Source organism: Juglans microcarpa x Juglans regia, chromosome 1D (genome assembly GCF_004785595.1).
Source record: "Juglans microcarpa x Juglans regia isolate MS1-56 chromosome 1D, Jm3101_v1.0, whole genome shotgun sequence".
Classification (NCBI taxonomy): Eukaryota; Viridiplantae; Streptophyta; class Magnoliopsida; order Fagales; family Juglandaceae; genus Juglans; species Juglans microcarpa x Juglans regia.
This window is the reverse complement of record NC_054594.1, coordinates 5,133,238-5,157,368: the sequence shown is the minus strand read 5'-3', so window position 1 is coordinate 5,157,368 and position 24,131 is coordinate 5,133,238. Positions and strand designations below refer to the sequence as shown.

The 24,131-nt window shown below is 35.9% G+C and overlaps 4 protein-coding genes across 6 annotated transcripts; 1 reads left to right on the top strand and 3 right to left on the bottom strand.

Annotated features, from left to right (window-relative positions):
• Nucleotides 1–2,805: 2,805 nt before the first annotated feature.
• Nucleotides 2,806–6,460, top strand: LOC121266104 (lipid phosphate phosphatase epsilon 2, chloroplastic-like). Its single transcript, XM_041169836.1, is given in 5 exon segments — nucleotides 2,806–3,265; nucleotides 4,699–4,924; nucleotides 5,129–5,202; nucleotides 6,070–6,238; nucleotides 6,241–6,460. Coding segments are annotated over 5 exon segments (780 nt in total). The 5' UTR covers nucleotides 2,806–3,022; the 3' UTR covers nucleotides 6,309–6,460.
• Nucleotides 6,461–7,205: 745 nt separating this feature from the next.
• LOC121266086 (putative pentatricopeptide repeat-containing protein At3g47840) lies at nucleotides 7,206–10,414 on the bottom strand. The gene has a single exon (XM_041169813.1). The coding sequence runs from the start codon at nucleotides 10,260–10,262 to the stop codon at nucleotides 8,130–8,132; it is 2,133 nt and encodes a 710-aa protein (XP_041025747.1). The 5' UTR covers nucleotides 10,263–10,414; the 3' UTR covers nucleotides 7,206–8,129.
• Nucleotides 10,415–11,704: 1,290 nt separating this feature from the next.
• LOC121266096 (mannan endo-1,4-beta-mannosidase 7) lies at nucleotides 11,705–14,080 on the bottom strand. Its single transcript, XM_041169825.1, has 5 exons — nucleotides 13,637–14,080; nucleotides 13,318–13,512; nucleotides 13,006–13,128; nucleotides 12,615–12,817; nucleotides 11,705–12,455 (listed from the first exon to the last, which is right to left on the bottom strand). Exons 1-5 carry the CDS (start codon nucleotides 13,958–13,960, stop codon nucleotides 11,999–12,001), a joined length of 1,302 nt encoding a protein of 433 aa, XP_041025759.1. The 5' UTR covers nucleotides 13,961–14,080; the 3' UTR covers nucleotides 11,705–11,998.
• Nucleotides 14,081–18,820: 4,740 nt separating this feature from the next.
• On the bottom strand, nucleotides 18,821–23,857 carry LOC121237043. 3 transcript variants are annotated; one of them, XM_041133599.1, is made up of 4 exons: nucleotides 23,602–23,857; nucleotides 21,653–22,383; nucleotides 20,673–21,107; nucleotides 18,821–19,236 (listed from the first exon to the last, which is right to left on the bottom strand). In XM_041133599.1, the coding sequence occupies exons 2-4, from the start codon at nucleotides 22,377–22,379 to the stop codon at nucleotides 19,058–19,060; spliced, it is 1,341 nt and encodes a 446-aa protein (XP_040989533.1). In that variant the 5' UTR covers nucleotides 22,380–22,383; nucleotides 23,602–23,857; the 3' UTR covers nucleotides 18,821–19,057. The 3 variants fall into 3 exon arrangements, with proteins under 3 accessions (XP_040989533.1, XP_040989540.1, XP_040989547.1); XM_041133606.1 differs by having other exon boundaries at nucleotides 23,709–23,853; XM_041133613.1 differs by lacking the exon at nucleotides 23,602–23,857 and adding an exon at nucleotides 22,595–22,754.
• Between the last annotated feature and the right edge of the window lie 274 nt (nucleotides 23,858–24,131).

The window sequence follows — 24,131 nt, the reverse complement described above, 5'->3', positions numbered from 1 at the left end:
TCAAATTTATTTTAGACCAGCTTATGGCTCTTTCACCGCAATTCATGTGTGTAAAGAAAAGAATGTTTTATTTATTTTTTTTTTAGGCAACCAAAAGTGATCAGTTTTATGAGATGTATTTGCTTAATTTGTTTGTAAAAGAAATTAATATATATTTTAATTTTTGTAAGAGTAATGAGATAAATCTAGGTGGTAAACACGGAAAAAAACTTGTTGAGAAAGTTTTGGCAAATTAAGAATGCAAGAAAAGAAAAAAACCCCAAATTCAAAGTTAGTATATATTTCCTAACCAAATTAAAGTAGAATTTAGACCCGATCAACTCCTAAAAATTAGAATGAAAGAACCATACATACGAAGGGGTGTACATGAATATGGTATAAAACTCTTGGTCAAATTCTAAAGATTTAAATTAAGAATCATTCATGTTGTTGCAATTTTCAAATATGCCTTCCTAACTACCCTCAATCAAAAACGAAAATCCAGAAAACCAAGATTTGATTTGGATTTAGAGATGAGATGAAATGAAATAGTTTTAAATAAAAAAAAAATTAAAAAAAATATTGTTAGAATATTATTTTTTAATATTATTATTACTTTATAATTTGAAAAAGTTAAATTATTTATTATATTTTGTGTAGAAATTTTAAAAAATTATAATGATGAGATGAGATGAGATGAAACATTTTCTAAATTCATACAGAGCCTAAGTGAGAAATACCTTCGATGCTTTGGCGAGGAGTTAAACTCTTTCAATAACTAAAGAATTATATGAATCAATAACACTTACTTGGTAGACCATTTGTAGAGGTTATGTATTCTACTATAGCAAAACCTCTTCGTATGCACGATTATCGGCCTGCACTTTCGTATGCTACCTTTGGGAACACAATTTGACCAGTGCTATTTTGCTTATCAGTACCTAGTTTCGTATCTTGTCGGGATACATTTAGTTGGCTTCCATGCTGGTAATGTCTTTTTAGGATTTACCTCGATGGATTGATGTCGATATTAGAGGAAGAGTTTTGATACTTATCATTCTACACATCATATTTGTTATTATTATTATTATTATTTTTGGTTTTATTCATGCTAAGTTAATTGAGTTTTTTTATTTATCATTTATACACTACACACTTGTTAAGGAATATAAATTAAAAATTAAAAAAAATTATGTATAGTATGTACTGTAGGGATGATGAGTAGAATTTTTCATTAGAGAAATACGAATAGTTGACTTTATCCACGAACTCATATGGTGCGTTTGATGTGTTTTATCTTTTAATCGCTACTTATCAAGTAAATTCCTTGTGACCGCAATCTTTAGACCCTGTTTGGATACTCAAGTATTTTTAGATATTTTATTTCTAGACATCACACAAACACAAAATATTTTCTATTTCAAATCTTCAACTTTACATAATCATTACAATTTTCTCAAACTTATAAAAAAAACACAAAAAATAATACAAAATTTCCAAATTTCAAAATAAAAATAATATTCAAACAATATTTAAATTTTATAATATTTTTATTCAAAATTTTCTCTCTGCTTTTTCAAAATTCAATAAAACATTTTAACTGAAATTATTTTACTATTATTCTCAAACATTTTAAGACATTTTAAATATTCAAATGGGCTATTAGTCGCCAGTTCTTCATTCCTCGCCCAACATGCCAACATGTTCCTTTATTTATCGCTGTGGCTAGGGGTATAACCGGTCCGATTCGGTCCGGTTTTGGATATATCTTAAAACAGAACTAATATATACCGGTTCTGAGATTTGAAGAACCAATACTGCACTAGTTACACTCCTAAATCAATACTTTCAATTTTACAGGTTTTGGTCCAGTTCAGTTCGGTTTTTCTGGTATATTATATAGTATATATATTATATTGTATAATAATATAATGATAATATGTTGTAGCATATTATAATATATATTATAAGTGTATTATAGACTATAGTAATAATATATAATTATTTATATAGGATTTTAAAATTTAATATTATATTAATTATTAATTTATCATATAATACAAAATCATTTTATATATAAAAATTATATATAATATAAAAAATAATTTATACAAAATAAAAAATTTAAAATTATATATATATGAACAGGTCCAGTCCGATCCGATGTTAGGAAATAGAAAATCAAAACTGAACCGATTTTGACTAGTTTTGAAAAAATGGAATCGGTATCAGACCAGACCGAACTCGGTATCGGACCAAACCCACGAGTTCAGTTTGGTCCAGTTTGGTTTTCCGGGTTTTTTTTCACCCCTTCCTACGACTCTCTTCTTGTCCCTAAAACATATTTACACCCAACAATTCATATATTTCTATCACTACTTCTCTAAAAATAAAGTGGGAGATCTTAATCATATGGTAATAAAAACTCAAAAACTCTAATAATTTCTAATTTTTCTCACAAATTTCAACTCAATTCCATAGAATAGAACAAAATAAATAATAGTTAGCACTTCATCTGAAAATTATATTTGAAATCTTCAAGAGTTTTTATTTTTATTTTTGTTTTCTTAACTTAAAAGAAAACTTCAAAAATTTAGATTGTAAAAAATTTGAAGAAAAGACTAAAAAAAAAAAAGAAAAAGAAAAAGAAAAGATTTTTATTTATCATTATCAAATATGTTTATCAGGGGTGCTTCTTTGAAGGACTCAAGATTCAAGAACAAGAGAAAAAAAGAAATGAGGGAATCCAAAAGAAAAATCAGAGTTCTGAATCAGATACCTTATTAGGAATCTTCTCAGCCAATCACCATAAAACCCATTTGCATTTTGCGGTTGCCCCCACAGTTTCTCGCAGTCGTAGACCCTTTCTAAATGGCCATTTACTACTACCAACCTTCTTTTGTCTCCCCCGCGTACTCTTTTCCTCAGTCCTCTGTTCCCACTTAACAAAAATGTCGCCAACCCTGCAACGTATTGTATCCGCCAGCCTTCAAAGTCCTTTCCAGTGATGTTCCGAAGTTCAATTCTATAAATTCTATGGTCCATGTCCGTTTATTCGTATCAAAATCGACTTCTGGTGGTGGGTTTTTTCTTGAGTAAAGGTGTTTGCGATAGAAATAAAATAAAGGGTCTGAACACCATGGCTGAGTTGATTAAAGTTTCTGGTTTCAATGGTGGTGATAATGATGAAGGTATTAGGGTTCAAAAGGAAGCCTTCGTTAATGGGCCATCCAAGTGTCTTCGAGAGTTTATGGCTGATGGACTGGAATCTACTCTCAATCGAATGGTTGGTATTTTGGATCATCTCAAATATCATGGTTTTTCTTCTAGCTTTTGATTTCTTTTGATTGTTGTTGTTATTGCATGTGAATGGTGCGGCGGTGCCAGTATGACGGATCTGGTTTCTTTTGATTTGGTCTGATTGATCATGAAATGATTTCTGACAGTTCAATTAAAACAACGTTCTCGCATTATTTTATTTGGCCCGTTTAGAGCTGAAAATATCTCTAATTTCAGTAGTTTAAGGTCGCTTAATACATTCTGTGTGAGTAAATACATATTCTATGTTCTTTCTTCCTTTCGCTTTTGAATTTGTGTTGGAGAACTAAAAGCTTCCTTAGTGGCTGTTCCTCCACCTGAATGATAAAAATCTCATTGTACTGTCTTTTAAGAAATATGTCGGGGTATGGTAGTAGAATTTTCTACTTCCTAGTGGTTATTATGATTCATCTTGCAGTTTACTTGCTTCTCATGAGATCGTATTACATGTCTTATACAAATCTTTGAGGTCGCAGTCCTTGCATTTGCTAAAAATTACAGTTGACAGTAGAGCATCCGTTATATGGTTGGTAACTAAAAGAACTTGGGTGAAAATGGATGGAAGAGCATTAGCAAGAATATGTACCCGTCTAAATCATTCAGCAGCCATTAGGAATTAGATTTTACTTTGTGCACCTATAAGCACTCTTACTAGCATTTACCTTAATCTGAGGTATGCATTAGATAGTTAGATGCTAGGATAGAAACCAAACTTCTCATCACATAGAGGTAATCCTGTTGCGAAGCTCTTCTGCACATGATATTTTCTGGATATTGCTAACCATACATATTCGAATCTCTTCTAGTGACCATTTCTTTTTGGGCTTCCTTTAGGGTTAAAACCATGTGCATGATGACCATATGTCACTCTTTTATTTCATGGCCTTGTCTCTACATAACTCAAATGTAAATTGATACAAGCCATAGGGGTTTGCTCAGTGGTAAGGGCCTTGGTCTTAGTGGTATGCTCCCTTCAGATCCAAGGTTAAAATCTTCTTGGATGCAAACCGTTTGTAAGGGTCATTGGATTGGGAGAATTTTCCCTTGAGTTACCCAAGTGCACTTGTGGAAAACTCATAGCTGAGAGCCTGTACACCCCTGGGATTAGTCGGGACTTTGTTCTCGGCCATCTAGTACCAATAAAGGAAAAAGCAAATTGATACAATATGGATTTCAAAAATTCTTAATAATAGCACGAGATTCCTTGAATGGAGACTGGTATGGGATTGAGCTGATAAAAGAGAGATTAAACATAGTTTTCCTCAAACCTTAGAACATATGTGAATATTATTATGGATGTGTAGATACCATATGTTTCTCTCGTGTAACTTTTGAGCAGATGGTTTTGCATATCTTGGCAAAAAAATATTGACTTGACATCTTAATTGCTGTTGTTTACAGAGCAAGTGGCTTGTAGTTGCTCTTTTTGGTGGTATCATTCTTTGGCGGCATGATTCAGAAGTCTTGTGGGCTTCTATGGGGTCTCTTCTAAATTGTATACTCTCTATTGTACTTAAAAGGATTCTAAACCAAGAGAGGCCTGTTTCCACTTTGAGATCTGACCCAGGGATGCCATCATCACATGCACAATCTATCTTCTTCACTGTTGTGTTTACCAATCATTCAAGTAATTTCTCCCGTTCTCTCCCTAATTTATGATCACTTATGGATGAGAGAGAGAGAGAGAGAGAGAGAGAGAGAGAGAGAGAGCAGTAGCATTGTCAAGCTTAGAATTGATTGATATGAAGTTTGCTTGTTTTTATGAACATAATTTCATTGTGTTGGCTCAATTGCAGAAATTTAATGCTTGTTTTTCTGCATACTGTTGCAGTCATGGAATGGCTAGGAACAAATATATTTACAGTAACCATCAGTGGTCTTGCCTTGGCATTTGGTTCATATCTTGTAAGTATCCTCACATGGCTCATATTAGTCAAATGCCACACATAATATAAGCTTTTGGCTTAGGTTTCATAGATGAGGTTGTAATTCTAAAAAATAAGAACAGGTTGAATGCTAATCTGGTACATTTCTCTACTTTGTTACTGTTAACCTATTGAACAATATAGAAACCATATTGCAGTTATCCTTGCTAAAACTCTCTTGTTCATACCATAGTGGCAATTGCAATCATCCTTATTTGGGATCAGATGCAGCTTTATCTTGATATTTTATAGGATAAGAAGGTCAAAATCTAACTCATGGGGCCCCAAATAAGACCAATTGATTTCTGTCTTTTATAAAAATAAATTTACTCATGAACCAATATCAGTTTTATGAAAATCTTTGCTGAGGAAAAACTTAATGCTTGCATAGAATCCTCCTGGCGGAATACCGATAGCCCTTTCTTTTTTATGGTGATCCAGATTTAGGCATTAACGCTGTTTGTGAATCAAGATATGAACTCATCTCTATGTATATGGAGTATAGGGAAGAAAGAATAAAGGGTAGAATAAAAACCATAGAATATGGTATGTTCTAGTAGCCTGTAATTTATTGGCCAGTGTTATCCATTGTTTAGACTTATTGTGTCAGTAGATTTATTGTGTCAGAAGACTTATTCTCCTAAAAGTATTGATTGGCTCACAATTATGTAGAAACTAAATTTTTGCCCTGGCTTATAGATCCTGAAAGGATTGGAAATCAACAAAATAAATGAGAAAAAGGAACGGAATTTCTTTTAGGTAGTGTAGCTGCTGTGGGATAAGTGACCTGTCTGTTGCATGGATATAAAAATAATGCTTATGTTTATCTTTTCCTCGGTTTTTGCAGTCATGGCTACGGGTCTCACAACGGTTTCATACTATAAGCCAAGTTGTTGTGGGTGCTGTCTTGGGATCCATCTTCTGTATTTTGTGGTCATGGTCGTGGAATGCTTATGTTCTAAAAGCATTTATTTCCACTTTATGGGTTCGAATAGTTGTTGTTGTGGGAGCTGCTGGATTTGCCTGGATTTTCTTGTACATGCGGTTCGTTTTTCGCTTAGGGATGAGGAGGAATTCCTTAGATAAACTCATGAAAACCAAGCTTCACTCAATCTTAGTCAAAATACCGAGAAAAAGTATGCTGAGTTCTCTAAATAGATGGATATAACTTTGCAATATGATGCCTTAGTTTACTACAATTTTTGTAATATACCATAAGTAGCTTAAGTAATGAAACACCAGATGTGTGCGTGCATGCGCGCACAAATACACACAGCATGCAAATAAGGCGTACACCAGATGTTCGTTTGCTTAAGGTTCGGTTTTGACATAATTTTAGAAAAGCTAATATGGTTGCGGATTGCTTGACAAAAGAAGGTACTAAAGGGAGGATTTCAGATTTTATTGGAGACAACTTTGTGCAAGGAAAACTTCAGGGCTTAGTTTGTTTTGATAAATTGGGAATTTATTATATTCGACATTGATGTAATCTTTTATTATGCGTGCACGTTGTAATCATGGTTGTTCCTCAACCTCATATTGTTTAAAAAAAAAAAAAAGAAGCTGAGGCAACTATTTGGAATGCTTCTCCACATACAGCAGAGTAGTTGTCTCATTCTTGGTTACAAAACTTCAGAATAGGCCGATCTAAATACCTTTCTTGTAATCTCAGTGAACAGATCACAATTTGATGGAATGTTTGTATAATTGTATCAGCATATATTAATGAAACTAGATTGGGGTCGAATGAATTTTATTACCAAAAGCACTCTTGAGTTGTGGCTGCCCCACCCCCTTATTTTTTATCGATTGATTTTCCATGATAACCAAAGCCATTACACCATTGTATTGTCATATATTGAATACCTAGGATTAAGTACTGCACTCGAAATTGGCTTGATCTTAGAAAAATAGTCGATTACACTAATGTTGACCCTGTGGAGTAGAGGTGCCATTATATTGGGGGAAACCCCTAAAGCTTTTTGCATCAAAGTTCCAAGGGAAATTATAATATAAAAACAAGCAGGAGGAAAAAACTAAGCTAAAAACCTGCTTTGGAAATCTGTCCCAGACATAATGACCAATCAAAGCTTGGGGTAATTTTTCATATACATCATATTGAACTGCTAAATCTTCTCCAAGAACTCAGCCTTATAATTAATCTGCATCTCCTCGTTACAAAACCCAAGACTGGTTTTTCTTTCTTTAGAGTGAATTATTGTAACAAGAGAGCCAGGGTGAAGACCATCGCTTACAAAACCCTATTCCATGAACATTGTTTGTGCAGCTCCAGTATCTTGGCGGACCTCATACTCTTGAACTGCTATCTCTTCTTGGACCTCTTCCAACTTGTCATCAGGATTATTTAGGGATGCGGTGTCAACAATTCTAAAATACCTGTATCAAGTCTATTACCCGTAAAGCAAAAAAAAAAAGAGTTTAGCCTTTACGAACCAACTTGAACGCTGCACCACAATTGTTTGTGAAGAGACTGCTAGAATTCAAGGCAATTTATTCATGTAGGAAATTCAGGATGAAATTGTAAGGCCTCTGGAGCTAAGCAACTGAATAATTCCATGCTCCGTATTGCAGGGCACACATTTGGTGGAGAACATCCATATTCACGAATACCATGCGACTATCCCTGGTACTGACAATTCCATGTGACACGAGGTCTAGTCGCAATCTTTGAGCTACAGCCAAATATGCCATCTCATTTCATTTTGTAAATTTTTTCATGGAACAACCTGCTTAGTTGTCCACTCATTCATAGCCATGCAGTTGGTAGCTCATCCCTGATCTTCTTCTCTGTCCACAATATGTTTGTTGACAGAAAGATAGCCTTCAGAGTGAAAAATGGCTGTTCCATTGTTTGTGACCTGCAGCCCTAGATTAAGAAAACTTCTGCTAACCTTCCACATTATTTGAAATAGAACCCACTTCCTGAATTGCAGTTTCTGTCCTTGAAGCTAGTAAGTCCAACATACTGTATATATATTCACCTTGGGGATGAGAGCGATCCCCAGCAACAAATGCAGAAACCTGGTCATTGACCTTAATCCAAGACCATCCTGGCTCCTTGATCACCCCTTTTGATTTCATCATCTTCCTTAGATTTGCTGCTTCCCTCCATCTCCCTCTTGTGGCATAAATGTTAGCAAGAGTAATATGAGCTCCAGCACTACTTGGATCTAATTTAAGAATCTCCTCTGCAGTACGTATTCCACAGTCAACGTCTCCTTGTACTCTACAAGCTCTAAGCAGTGTAGACCAAACGACATCATCCCGTTGAAATGGCATGTGTTTTATCATGTTCTCTGCATCACTTAATCGTCCAGCTCGGCAAAGGAGATCAATCATGCAGCCATAATGTTCTTTTGAAGGATTTATCTGATATTTATTAGTCATCAAGTTGTAGTAGTGGAAGCCAAGATCAACAAGTCCAGCATGGCTACAAGCAGTAAGAACGCCAATGAAGCTCACGGCATCTGGTCTTAAACCAACTTTGGGAATCTTCTCAAACAAATCAATGGCTTCATGGCTAAACCCATGTTCAGCATAACCAACGATCATGGCAGTCCATGAGACAATGTCATCATTTTCTGTCACATCAAAAAATTTCGAAGCTTCTTTTATACTCCCACATTTAGAATACATATTGATTAGAGCACTTCGTATCAGAGCTGTGCATTCTAACCCAACAGACAAGACAAGAGCATGCAGTTGCTTCCCTTGCTCAAGAATTGCCATACTTCCACATACACTAAGCACGCTGGAAAAAGCAAACTCATTTGGTTTTGGTCCTTCCTTTCTCATCCACGATAAATACTCAAAGGCTTCTTCCGCATAACCTCCTTGAGAATACGCAGCAATTATAGTACTCCATGAAACAACATCTTTCCTGGTCATGCCACGAAAGACCAATGAAGCTGAAGGCAACTGCCCACATTTTGAATACATGGTCATAACAGAATTTGCCACTGATAGAAAATCAACAAAACCTACACGTAAAACATGTGCATGTAATTGTTCACCCCATTCAATTCTTGCAAGATTGGCAACACCACAGATAATAGCTGCAAAAGTGTACTCATTAGGACTCACATCTGATTCCTTCATTTTCATAAATGCTTCAATTGCATGCTCCTCCTGACCCATCTGAACATAGGTTGTTATAATTGTTGTCCATGAAACCACGTCCTGTGTCCTCATCTTCTCAAACAAGCGCATACCATAGTCGAACTTTCCACATTTGTAGTACATGGTAGCAAGAGTGTTAGCCACAAATGAGCTCTCATTGAACCCTTTTTTCATCGTTTTTGCATGAATCACCCTCCCGTAGTTCAGAGCACCAGAATCGGCACATGCCTTCAATGCAATAGCAAATGAATACGCATCATACTCCACCTTTGACCTCTGCATTTCACAAAAGTAAACCAAACCCTCCATATTATAACCTGCCCGAACAAGCCCGGTTATAATGGCCGTCCAAGAGACTACATTTCTTATTGGCATCTCATCGAAAACTTTACAACCTTGCTCAATTTTACCAATCTTGGCATACATGTCAAGAAGGGCACTCCCAACAAAAACCGAATTAACAAAACCAGATTTCACTGAATACCCATGTAACAGTTCCCCATAATACAAGTTCATAATGAGTGCACAAGCCTTGAGTGCAAGACTAAGCGTGTAGTGGTCCATTCGAAGTCCTGGCTGAACGCACATATTTGAGAACAAATCTAACGCTTCAGGGGAATCCGAGGCATTGACATAGCCAGAAATCATATTGGTCCATGTAATCTCATCTCGGTATGGCATTTTATCGAACATTGCGCGAGCATCACTCAAATGACCGGTTTTCACTAGCTGCTTAAGTTGAGCATTGACTTCAAGCATATCTACATCATTAGCAGAATGGGTTTTTCCAATTATGCAAGTAGGTCTTAGCTCTGAAACCAAGAGATCTCCATACACAGTATAAGCAAGGGCTGATGCCGTAAAAAATCTCCTGAAAGGACTCCTCATGGGTAAAACCATGTTTGTACGGATTGGCTACTATTGAGCCGCCATGCAAATCGCTTACCCAAAAGTAGTATGAAATGTCTTCTAAACCTCGTTGCCGAAATGTTGTATGCATGCAGCCTACGCTTGCACTATGGCCCTTTTCGGCCTATGTTTGCACTATGTCTTCTAAACGGACCTGAAGCCCAATATCATCTCTGGCTCGGCCCAATAGGGGAAAGCCTATCCCAAAAATTTAACAACTGCTCTAGCAATCTTCCTACCCAAAGTGTCCAGGGCCAGCAAAACTGAAAATACAACACCACAGTACAAATTTAGTGACACCACACTGTTATTCATCGTTGATCTTTACCATCTCGAGTCACATCGATTGACATGCTTTTATTGGCAAATCCTATGAATGAAAAGCCCTATATATATGATTTATTGACTGGATAATAAAATTAAGGATGAAAAATATATATTTCTCTTATACTAGTAGCGGACTCAACAAATTTTAGCTAAAATTTGATTAAGAAATTCACTTTTACAAATTTAGCTAGTTACTTTTCAATAAAATCAAATAACATGCTCAACAAATTTTTCATTATAATATTAAAATATTGATTTTGAACTATTTATTTATTTTAATTCTAATTATAATTTATTTATAAATTCTTTATTTTAATTCTAGTGGATATTCTTTATTTATTTTACTTATGAATTTTGTTACTTGGAAAACTAATAGGAATTTTACTTTTGGCATATATTATATTGTATTCGATAAACTAGCACGTGTTGCAAAATTGGGAATCGTAGTTAAGATTTTAATATATATATATATATAGAAATTATCTTGAAAGTTCATATTCAAAAAGTCATCACGGTGGCCTAGGAGAGAAGCAAGCAGAGGAAAATAATGCATTTCTACTTGTGCGGCAGAGAAACAAGCAGCAGAAACATAATATTTTAGTAAAAAAATAATATTTTGCCAGTCCCTTTGGCTCAACAAATTTGACTAGTGATATAATCTGAAGTTAAAATTATTGTTTATTTGTTGAACTCATTATTGCACTTTAGTTTGCACTTTAGCTATTTTTTGACTAAAATTTAACTTTATTGAGCCCACTACTAGTACTTTAAGAGCAGCACTAAAGCTACCCAAATTTCCACCGAGGAATAATTTTGACACAGCCAAAGGTATTTTTTTATCAATTTTTTTTATATATATTTTAATCTCCTTAAACATTTAAAAAAAAAAAAATCACAAAATCATTAAAGAACACTTCCTTAATTTAAGTTAAAAAAAAAAAAAATAGTCGGGACCCACCCTCGGTGGGGTCAATTCCAATATGACTGATAAATGAAGTCAATTTGCCTTGCAACAACTGTGTAGTTGCATTTCCAGCATACTTCTGTTACGCTCAGAATTCACAAATGATGGAACTTAGCAATCCATTGTATTGTACAGTTCAATCTAGTAAACAAGCTACAACAGTTTCATTTGATGTAAAAGTCATAATATGGTGGAACAAACAAGTTCCAGGCTCTGCAGTTTGTTACAAACAGAGTTACCTGAACAACTTAGCCGACAACACCCACAAAGTACTGAAATATAGAAAAGTTACATTGTCAAGTACTGGAAGCTACCCTCCTGGACAAAAAACACTCGGTCTCTAAGAGGGAAACCAAACCAGTTTTGGAAACCTTAAAGTCCACACAATTAGATATGTTTACTTAAGACATAGAACATAGTCCACACGATTATTATCTTAGTTACCGATATGCCTGCTTCTGTTTCTAGCCAACCATTGAGCCCTTCTGGTGGCCCTTGCCCTCTTCCACCTCTCAATGTTTCTCATTCTTTCAAAAAACTTCCGAATCTGGTGAAGTTTGTGAGACTGTTGGGCAATGATGTTTGCAGTTGAGGGGCTTTGGCTCAGAACTATCTCATACCCATCACGGAAAGAGTCCATGCCTTCACTTAGAAGTTGCCAGAACAGACCTCCAGCAGCTGCACCTCCTCTTTTAGCTGAGGAGTATATCTTGTAGTACACAGTATTAAACAGCAGGTCTCTTTGGTATGTGCTGAAACCAGCAACTTTCCAGGATTTCCCAAATTCTGTAAGAAGTATAGGCTTCCTAAGAATGTACTGTGCATCTTGGATGTGGGCGTTGAGCCAATTGTTCAAGAACGAAAGCTGAAATTGATCATTTGAGCTGGGTAACCTGCCCATATCATGTAAAATTCGATTAATCTCAATTCACTGAGCCAGTTTTAGGCCAAGATTTCATTTTACAGCTTTTCTTGTGCTGTTGAACAGTCCAAAGAATGATATACTCGTGATTATTCTTTTTGTATTTTCAACACTTGAAAGTAATAGTTACCATTGATCAGGGTATGAGTGTGTAGTTGCAAAATCGATGCCAGGGATTTGATTATTTGCAATGAAATCTGTTCCGATTTCGAGACTAGGATTGAGTCCCTTCCTCTGAGGCGTGGATTGCCCATAAAACCCTTCTAAACCAGCTTCCAGCAGGTGATTTCTATCAATGGACTTTACATAGGAAGCCATTTCAGTTATCCAAGCCTGTCGGACAAGAACCAAAGGATTTAAGTTTAGCTCGAATTATTAGCAATAACCGTAAAAACCATGGCTTGTAAAATAAACAATACACAATGTGTGGAAAAAGTTTCTGGAGTGAGACACATATAACTTAAAACTTAACTTAGATCTAAGCTGGGGAAAGACACAAAAATAAGAGAGATCATTCTAACCTGAATAGTCCTCCCTGAAGGATCCGATGTGCATCTAGGTTCATTCATAAGCTCCCAGGCCATGATTGTTGGGTCATCTTTGTAATGAATTCCAGTATAGCTGTTATACCTGGACAGAACAGTCTGAAAAGGTATAGCAAAATTAGTGTTGGACATCATATATCTAGATCTCACAAAAGAAAAGCTCAGAAACTCTGCATTACAGAAACTAAATCTGAATACTATTTTTTCTTTTGCCTTCTAGTTTTTGGTGGTAAAATCATTACATCTTAAAATCGTAGAAGAGAATAAAAAAATGGTGGATTGCCTTACCTTTATATGGTTCTTGTAGTAACCCTTAACGACAGGATTCCTAAAAAAATCATCTTCAGACGACAGGTACTGACCCTGATTTCTTGCCCAGTTCACATACTGTTTTTTCCCTCCAAAGCTGTCGTAGTTGTTCGCCAAGCTCAATATGAGCTTAATCCCATACCTCCTGGCCTCAGCTATAACAAAATCTAAGCCCTTTAAAGTTCAAACCACCGAAAAGAGAGGACCCAGAAAACCAAGATCAACATTCTGAACTTTGCAGATTTAAAGAATTGTACAAAATGGTAGAGAATAATGTGAAAGTGTGAGAGAGAGAGACCTTAAACATTTGCTCATTGTAGGAGCCAGGAGAGTACTGCAGGGGTCTGTAGCCACCATCACTGAAAGCCCAAGTTCTAGCTACAGTGAGGCCATGGCTTGAGGCCTCACGAAAGGCAGCAGAAACTTTGGGTCTCTGAGATGGGTCAGAAGCCACATACATCAACCAGTACGCATTGAAGCCATTCGCATAGTAAGGATTTCCATTTAATAGAAAATGAATTCCCCTGGTTCTGATGAAACCATCTCCTGCTTCAACGCCAATGTGAAAGCACTGTCGGTGGATCAAAATGGCCAAAACAAGTGCCAAAGCCAGATGCTTCATCTTTCTTTCTCACTCCCTGTGAATGTGGATGAAGAAATCTTTTCTAGTTTTTTTATAAGCAGAGCATGGAAGAAAGATGCGGCTGTTTGGGCACTTGTCTGTAGCCTGACGATGAAAGTTTGTCTCTTTACAACCGCAAAATTTAGGGAAAAAACAACAGTAACTGTCGAGGCAGAGAAACCGACAAGGATAAAACCGGTACTCGAAAATGAAACTGTTTATTTATGAAAAATTATATTCATTATTTTCGTACATTATACATTATATTTTTTTCTCTTATCAAATATGTAATATATAGATGATAAGTAAAATAATTCAATAAGTTAAACAATAATAAAACCAAAAAAAAATTTAAAAAAATAAAAAAAATATGGTGTGTGGAGATGATGAGTAGCAAAAGTCTTTATTTATTTTCACAACTAAGCTCATCTCATTTAATTATTAAAAATTTTTTAAATTTTCACAATAAAATAAACAATTCAACTTTTTTAAATCACTAAACAAAAATAATATTAAAAAAATATATTCTAACAATATTTTATTTAACTTTCAATTTTTATCTCAACTCATCTCATTTCATCTAATCTAATTTGTGAAAATCTAATCTAATATGCGAAAACATACGAGACCTTAGAGTAATGCTAATACAAGCTTAAAATAGATAAGTTTCATACAAATCTTTTGTAAAAAGATAGGTATCACTAATAAAGAATAATTTTTTTTTTTACACTTTTTATAAATATGATCCACTTTTTTACAAGGACTTGTACGAGGCTCGTGTCTATTTAAGATTTATACAAATCATTTCTAAACTGTTTATCCTCCCTTCTATCCTAAATCTTCGGTAACTAACAATTTTCAACCTGTATAGGGGCCATTTCTAAGGTTTAAGTTACTGTATTTGGGCATAATATCACTTGATCTGTATTACTGAAGAAGAAGAATAATAATACAGATTTGATTGTAAATGTGGGGCATCTTAATCTTGATATTTTCAAACCATGAAATTGGTATGAAAATAATGTGATGGACATGGAAGGAGTGTCATGTTTTGACCCCTAAAGAAATTAACTATATTTCAAGGCATGGCAAACGCACATGAGGGGTTCCATGAAAACGAATTAGTGATGGAAGAGGTGGATGTTTTGTGGCAAAGGCATCATCGTCTGCTCATCGTAGCCTGAACTTGTTGGATATTATACTGAAGCCGACAATGGTCGTACCCACGTACCCAACTACTCTAGAACAGGCTCGAAGGTCAAAAGCTCATTGCTTTACAGTCGTTGGATTCCAATATCAAGATTCATGATTTACTTTAGGTATTCTATTCCAAGAACCAAACCTGTGAAAAAGCCGAAAAAAGAGGGCCCCTGGCCTCCCATGCAAAGTTCAAAACATTATTATCTTTAACTTTTCTCCCAACACGGTAGTCGTGCTTGGTGAAATCTTTTAAAATAATCTCATTTATTGCAAAAATGTATATTTGTTCTGCAAATTATATATGGCTTGCCCAGGTTTGAGTGACTTGTATTGCTTTGAATATTTGATGTCTCTGTCTAATCTACTACGCGTCAAAACTTCGTGGGGCATGTGATAGTTAAAGCCATGTGAGGAGCAGCTTCTAATGCTCTTATACATGGTCTCTTTTCTGTGAATCTGTGATGGGGTTCCACAAATCTCAGACGCTATCGCTATGTCTGTTCCTTCTCTCTTTTTGATTTTTAGTGCTTTGCTGAATCTGTGCAGGTGCTGCATTTTATAGCTATATGCTTCCTATTTGGTGGGGTGTTTTTCTTTCTTTACTTGGAAAATAAACGTTAAACTATTAAAACTTATCACAACGTATGGCAATTTGCAGTCTCTGGTTTATGATGTTTTATTAAAAAAAAATCTATGTAATTCTTTGATTTTCTTTTCTTTTTGTTGTAAAATGCTTTGAATAATATATTAAGAGTTTTAAATTCATCTTATATCATTCACCTAAAAAATAAAGAAAAAAGGCATAACCATTTGAATCCATCTTTTCTGTAATATAATATCATCAAACTAATTATAAGTCTATTAATCTGAACCTGAATGATACGAAACATAGCATGTTCGAATGGAGCTTTCGTGGCATCTGTTTGGTTAGATCACAGGGCGGAAGAAATAGACAAAACCACCTCCGTACGGGGAAGAAGATCAAGAGCAAATTAAATAGACACCATAGAATTTGAAAACCTACGAAAATAGACATTGCCGACAATCCTTAATTTCGATTCATTCAGATTCCCATTTCACTTGACGCGACAGATTTATTAAAGAATCAGTAAATAGTTTAGGTACCATCTTCCTCCACTTTCACCAACCCCCTACTTCCTCCTCCTCCTATTATTATTTTTATTTTTTATTTTTTGGGGTAAATGATCATCAACCCCACGAATTATCAACCCAAAGTGAGATTTTATTTTATTTTCAATTTTTTCTCAATTTTTATCATTTTAAAATATTTTTAAAAAATATAAAAAAAATATCAATATACTAATAGTCATATCCTTAACTATTAAGTAAAAAAAAATTTTAAAAAATAAAATATATGAAATGTTAAAATGAGGAATCAAATTGAATGAATAAAATATTATTTTTCTTCTTGTTATTATCATTTTGGCCTCCATAATGTTTTTTTTTTTTTTTTTCAGCTTTTACTCTGTACTGACATTAGTAGAGATCTGCGGATCTGAATCTCTTCCGGCATGTGACATGGGATGTCTGGTCAGTTCACTGCAAATGAGTAACCTCACGAGGCAATTAACCATGCATGCACCTTACGTTTGTAGATGGCTCCGACCCCTCAAATGAAAAAAAAACAAATTAGATGTCTTGCAATGCCGTCTTCTTTACTCTATGTATAATTTGGCATGCCCATGAACTCTACCAAACCGTTTGGCAGGCTCTGCAACAGTTCATAAATCAGCTCCCAAAACTGGGCTTCAACTCCTTTCCATTTCCAAGTAGCTTAATGGGTTACGGATGAGGAACATTGGAAATGGGCTCGAAAATTTTATCAAACCTATAGAGAGTGCATACTTTACATCGATTTATCTTTAAGTGAAGATGGTATTGGTAAGTCTTGAACTCACAGTGCTAGAATTTGCCCTTCCATACCTGTGGTACTTCAGCAGGCCACCATCTTGCCGCAGATGCTCCTTTCACTTTCACTTCAACCAATTCAGACATGGATTGCCTTCAAGTTATTATATATATAGTTTCCTAACAGGCAAAGTTGTTTGAATGTTTCCGGCGGTAGTGTTGACGCTGTAAAAATTGCACAACAGGTCGGAAGGAGAGAGAGTCATTTCCGGCACACCGAGTCGACTGGGCCTTAATCAGTGTTGTTTTGAGCCCTCGGCAATGTTCTAGTGCAACTGTATGGTGGCGATGTGTACGTCCATGGCGGTGAATGAAAAATAAGTGTAAAAAAAGTAAATAAAGATGAATACCAAGATTTACGTGGTTCAGCACCTGACCTATGTCCACTGAAGTTTGGAAAGGGAAGTTTCCACTATAATATATTTGTTTACAATCTGATGGTCCCTCATATCTCACTGTACAAAGAAGGTTAGAGCTTTTCTTGTTGGAGATGTTGTCTTCTTCGAGAGGTTGCTGAAGAAGAAGAAGAAGAAGATCCGATCGAGAGAGAGAGAGAGTGATTTTGTCTTCTGGTAGAAGGCTTTTTATATATCTTCTTGTTGCATGTGCTGGCCTGCAATGATGGGACCTGACCCCTTTGCGTGTGTCAGATTCCCTTCTCTTCCTACTTTCCCTCTGACCCTTCTGACACTTTATGCTCTCATGTCTTTCATTATCTTTTTCTTGTTTGCCTCCTTATCCCTAATGGTGACTTGGTGGGCTGGGCTCAACTATGGACTATGGTATTTTATCATTTCATGGTTAGGATAAGATGCATAAATCCCCTGAGAGAGAGAGTTTCCTCTATAAAAAAATCTTCAATGTCAAGTTGTGCGAGCAGCTGTTGCAAGTAGTTCCTGTGCTTTCCATTCCTATGGTGATTGAGATCATGCATTAAGTGAACCTTACGGTATTTCTTGTTGCTAATATCGATTTGTTTGGTAGTATTAAATACTCAATAACTGTTGTAGGATTCACTTGGGGAGGTTTGGATGCAAAAATTCTTTTATTTTATCTCATTTTATTATTATAATTTTTCTAAATTCTCACACAAAATACAATAAATAATTCAACATTTTCAAATCTCAAAACAATAATAATATTAAAAAATAATATTCTAATAATATTTTATTCAACTTTTATCTCAATTCATCTCAACTCTACCCCAATCTTCATATATCTTTTTCCATCGCTTATGGTTTCCTCCTATTCTTTTATTTTTTTCATACCGATGCATGTCTGCTGAATTAGTGCTACGTAAAGGTTAAATTGATGGAGTTACAAGTAATATTATTCAATTACTAATATCATAAAATAGAAAAGATAAATAAATCACTTTTAACCAATGGCAGAATTGCCAAAAGTAGCCCGATATAACCTCATTGATTTTCAGAGTTAGAATACCATTCCACACAATGTTTCAGCAACCAAAAGGCAGCCACGAAAGTCATCTTACACTAGTATGTCTGGACAGATTAGGCAGACTGCATTACAAAATGGGAATATATGCCCAGTCGAATTAACAAACCAAACACTATGGAATAGAACCCTTCTCCAGTTTTCTGGACCTCAAAGTAATCGCCAGGTTGCGCGGGAGTCATATACCGGACACATTCATATATACAAGGGGATTCAGTCAATTCCCTTCTACGCATTGCTTTTGTCAAAAATATTATTAAATAGGATGACTTGTGCTCGAAATCATGATTTCAATAAAAAAACCTAATCCATTTTATGATCTATCACCTTTCATATCAGTAGTAGCAAAGGGCACCAAATTAAATTATCTTAGTAGGTATAAAACCACTGTGTGCAGGAAAATCAAATGATAAAAGCAAGAGACAATGCCCACAAGCTTGTATTATATGACCTTTATTCTTTTCTTCCATGACATGTTATCCAAGTTACCAATTGATTGACCACCACCGATTACTCAACTGCATCACCACCCTCAGGATTCTGCAAATGATTGGAGGAAGATGATCCTCTTCCATTTGGTAGATATGACCATGCTAAGGCTGCAGTGCCAAGGGTGATCACAGCAGCACACGAACCCCAAATCCACCTCTGCCTTCTTTTCTTCATTTGCCTTTCATGTCGTGCCACCTCTACAAAAACAGGAAACTGCCAAAGTTAGAGGAGCAAATCATGGTGATCACATCCAACAGGGCCTATAGGAAAGCTGAGCACTTGTACAAGCATGAACTACCACAATTTGCCATTTGCATATTCTAGGTTGGACGTGTATGTATGCACACAAACATGCATGTGTGGGTTTGTGCATAAAGAGACTACTTCATCTGGTCCCCTCTAGTTTCTGGATCTCAAGCCATACAAGCTAACGTTGCAACATCTTCTATCATATTAAAAGGTTCAAACCCACACACTCATCTGTGTCTGTGTCTCTGTGTGTGTGTGAGAGAGAGAGAAAGAGATAGAGAGAGAGAGAGAGAGAGAGAGAGAGAGAGAGATGGGGGTGGGGTGGATGTTGGAACCTCGATATGAAAGATTCATAAAATTCTAAGATAAATAATTTTCACTACACTAGAAGGCCAGCTAATTATTTGACTGGTAGGAATAGAAGCCCCCAAATTGGTACTGCTCCAGGAAATTTGGACAGATTGGAAACTCCAGGAAATTTGGACAGATTGCTTTCCATGGAGGAATGAAGCAACCTATTCTCTAGGAAAGAGCATGGAACCCTAGACATGACCACCCCTGTCAATAAAGTTGAATCCTGAGGGTGGTAAGGAAAAAGCCTTGCATTACCTTCATTAAGAGAAGTTGGCAGGTTCTTGAATAACCTTAGATTGTTCTAATAGACTTCTAGCTTCCAACACAGCTATAAACTGATGCCAAAACAAAAATGCAACATTGAGATAGGAAGAATGAAATCTTACAACCCGAAACCTCAATGGTATACAATACATAAATTCTCTTTATCTATTTATGAACCTCAATTACTATATATATTTTTCTTAATGAAAATGATGAATAATCATGTAGTTGTAGTAACTTATCAAAAAAAAAAAAAAAAAATTGATCATGTAGTTGTAGTAATTGTCTCATTCTTCTTATTCAAACCTTGGTGGTATACAATGCATTAATTCTCTTTATGAACCTCAATTACTATATGTAATGTTCTTAATGACAATGAGGAATATCCATTTAGTAGTTGTAACCTACTTAATTTTGTTCAATGTATACTGACTAAGAAACTATACAGAAAAGGCATTACAATAGAAGTTTTGCAAAAAGCTAAGGTGCGGTTTGGATAGTGAGATGAGATATGGTTTTAGATGAAAGTTGAATAAAATATTGTTAGAATATTATTATTGTTTTTTGACTTGAAAAAATTGAATTATTTATTATATTTTGTGTGGAAATTTGGAAAAATTATAATGATGAGATGATATAAGATGAAACACTTTTACTATCCAAATGGGGCCTAAGCCCCCTCTTCCTCTGTAAGTATATAAAACAACAAACAATTAAGTATAGTTGAAGGTTGAAAAATAATTAATGAAAGGTATCGATATCTGACCTAAAGCATCTTGGTTCCTCTGATACATTTCCTGATTCATGACCTCATAAAAATGGAGCCTGTCATATAATCGAGCAATCTCAAAGTTCTTTGATTCGAGCTGGGCTTCCATCTCCTTCTCCACCTCAGCCCTTGCAACAGCCCTTCCAACAGATTCTGATACAAACCTAGCAACATGTACCTGTTGTAACAACTCTTCCACCTGATTACATTCCAGCTGCTCACCCTCTGCCAAAGCAGTGGGATAAGAAGGAAGTGTCAATCCCACAACAGACAACAGTTCCCTAAGCCTCTGCCACAGGCTTCGCATGTTGTTCAAGGATTCTTCCGCTTGTTTCCGCTTCTCTATTTCCATCAATACACTCGATCTCATTTCACGCAATTCAGCTTCAACGTCTTGAAGAGAAGGCTGTGACCCACTCTCAGAGGATAATTCTGTAGGAAGATAGAAAATTGCATGAGATAAAATACAGCTATATGCCCATACTGCTGTAGGCTCATAACTGTCTTTCATACTTAGGACAGTGATTTACAGACAGAGGTGCCCAAGTTTTACAATATTCAAGCAATTATATTTTATAGCAAGATGGAAGAGCATGGCAAACAAGGTAGCTTATTCTATGAACCAAACTTTCTAAAAGGGTAAGAGTAAAATCCAATAAAAAGAACACTTCGCTAAGTCATTTGGCTCCCAACTTTTCATATCGGTGGTCCCATTTAGAAAACCAAAGTTTTGAAGGAGCATAAGTTAATGTATTGTCTCTAAGATAAAAGTTCCAAGTTCCAAGAATGCCTCTCCTCCATTTAAATTCAAATAAAGCAATAAAAGAGAAAGGGAGTTCACTTTTTCAAATAAAGTCAAGGATAAGTAAAGAAAGTTATTAAATTTTCAAATACAACAATCTTTTGGACTTCTTAGAAAGGAATACAAGACCAACTTGACAGAGGAAATAATCACTAACAAGAACAAGGACAATTACCTTCCCAAGCGTCAAAAAACTCCCCCATTTGTGTGGTGAGAGTAATAGATCGATCTACCGCAGAATTATCCTCTCCATCAGTATTGCTGGTAACACTAAGAGATTCATGTGGATCAAAGAAATTTTCTGAATCGCCATCTCTTTCAAGCTTCAACAAATCATCTTCCCCTGTCACACCATCACTTTTACTACTGTTTCCAAGTTCCACATGACTGCTCACAAGTTCTCCATTATTGCACCCAGATTCACTGCAGTGATTCCCAACATGACCGTCACGGCCACCATTCACATGGTCCTCCTGATTAGCACCAGGAATGGTGAAAGTAACAGAAACATCATCAGCTGAAGGGACAACCTCAGTTTCCACATTTCCAGCATTCTCATTGACCTTTTCATCAGGTTTTTGGCGAAGGGATACATTGTCCTCAGAAAAGCTCTTCATGAGACGTGGCCCACGCCGCTTATGGTTGATGATATATGGGGAGGGCGTGAATGAAGTAGGTGAATCTGGAAGTGGCGTTGCCTTAGGAGTAGCATAGAGTGCTGGCCTTATCTGAGGGCGTTTCACTCTCCTTTCAGTGGCTGACGTACTGTTTCTCCTCTCCAGATTTGAACTCGGAATAGGTCTTGAATTAGGAGGCTTTGAATTAGGAATAGGCCTATCAACCGATTTTGAAGCTCCAGGTTCTAAGAATCGATCTAGAGTTATAGCAGTAAATGTTGGCATGATTCTGCACCACCAAACAGTAAAATTAACTTAAAATAATATTCACTTCCAATGAGATGGAAAAAATTCAAATAAACTTTTTTTTATAAGTATTCAAATAAACTTAGAAGAAGATTCGCTTAAATGGGAATGGAGGGAAAAGAAATCGAACAATCAGTTGCAAAGAAAGAAAGTAGTATGTTGCTATCCAAAAACTTATGGAATCTCCAACTCACCAGAGCCAATTAATTGTAACAGTGATGGAGCAAATGATGTTGTACTTGGGATTTTCTTTGATAAGGTACCAGAAATAGGAAAATCAAAGATTGGATGTTCTGAATGCATTTTCATCCATCAGGTACCAATCAGGACTCTAGTACTACGAGCAACAAATCTAAGATAAGGATACACTATATCTATATAATGTTTTTTGCAACATGAACTCCAAAACCTATTGCCTATAAAGAGATACACGTTAAACTATTCAGTTAATATATATATATATATATATAACAGGAGAGCCGCAGAGAGAGAAAAAAAACTCTCACCAAACCGAATCTTAAAGAATCCAACAGCGCCTCGTGGTTGCCAGGTATAGTCCATAGGACAAAACTAAACCTCTATATAAGTTAACCTAATACAGTCAATTACTCCCTCCATACAAACACGAGGACAACAGAGGACTGAGGATTAAACCAAATAAAATTCGACAATATTGTACCAACAAGCTCAATCTCAAAATCCAGGGAGAAGGCAAAGCTAAAAAACTAGACAAAAATCTTAAATGGTGCTCCATGTAAGAGCAAGAGAGCAGAGTTAAAACCCTATGCCCCAAAATTTTCAACGTCCAATTCAAAAACACCACAACCTATGCTGACAAACATAGTCAATAATGTTGCTTTTACGACGGGCTAAACCAAAAAGCTGAATTGTCGCGTTCAAACAAAGCATCCCCAAATAAAATCTCATAAGATCCCTAAACGCTAGAATTGGAAGCCCAGAAAAGTTTTAGAAAGAAAAAACGGAAACATCCAGGAAAATCAGCCTTAAAATGGCAATTCATCCTAACTGTTCGGACAACCCAAAACAACATAAACCCTCACTTCGCCTTCCTCCGTGTTCAAACAGAAACCAAAAGCACACAACCAAGAAGGACAGAAAATATCTCAAAAATTAAGAAAACAAAAGGAATATATATAGAATAGGTAAGATATAAATCCGTTAGAAATTGAGAGATATTTACCAGGAAAGCGAAATGAAACAGTGCGAAAGAATAACAGGGAAGAGAAAAAGCGTGGCAGAAAAGAAGAAGAAGAGCTGAGGAAGAGGAGATGAGTGGAAGAGGAGTGCTCTTTCCTCGGCGGCCCCAAATGGCCAATGTTTGATGTTTATATTTCGATTTTGCTGTAATCTTTGTTGGTTATAGGTAGCAACGACTCTCTCTCTCTCTCTGTCTGTCTGTCTGAGAGATCGCTTGACGCTTCGCTCCGCAAATGTTTGAAACGGAATAAGAAGTTTCGCCCAAACCCTTTTCCCAGTGTGAAGTGTCCAGAATAACCTTCTAACTACGATGGGATGGGCCGTGGGCGTGGTTTATACCAAGGATGGTATCGTCGTTTCAACAAGTGTTTGAATTTTGGCTTGTCAGACACACCAACAAAAAGTGTAATGCGATGATGAGGTGTTTGGTGAGGTCATCGAGGTGGCGGTCTCCTTCGGAAACACGAATGCTTCTTTACATTTTTTTTTTTTTATAATTAAATAAAACACCCG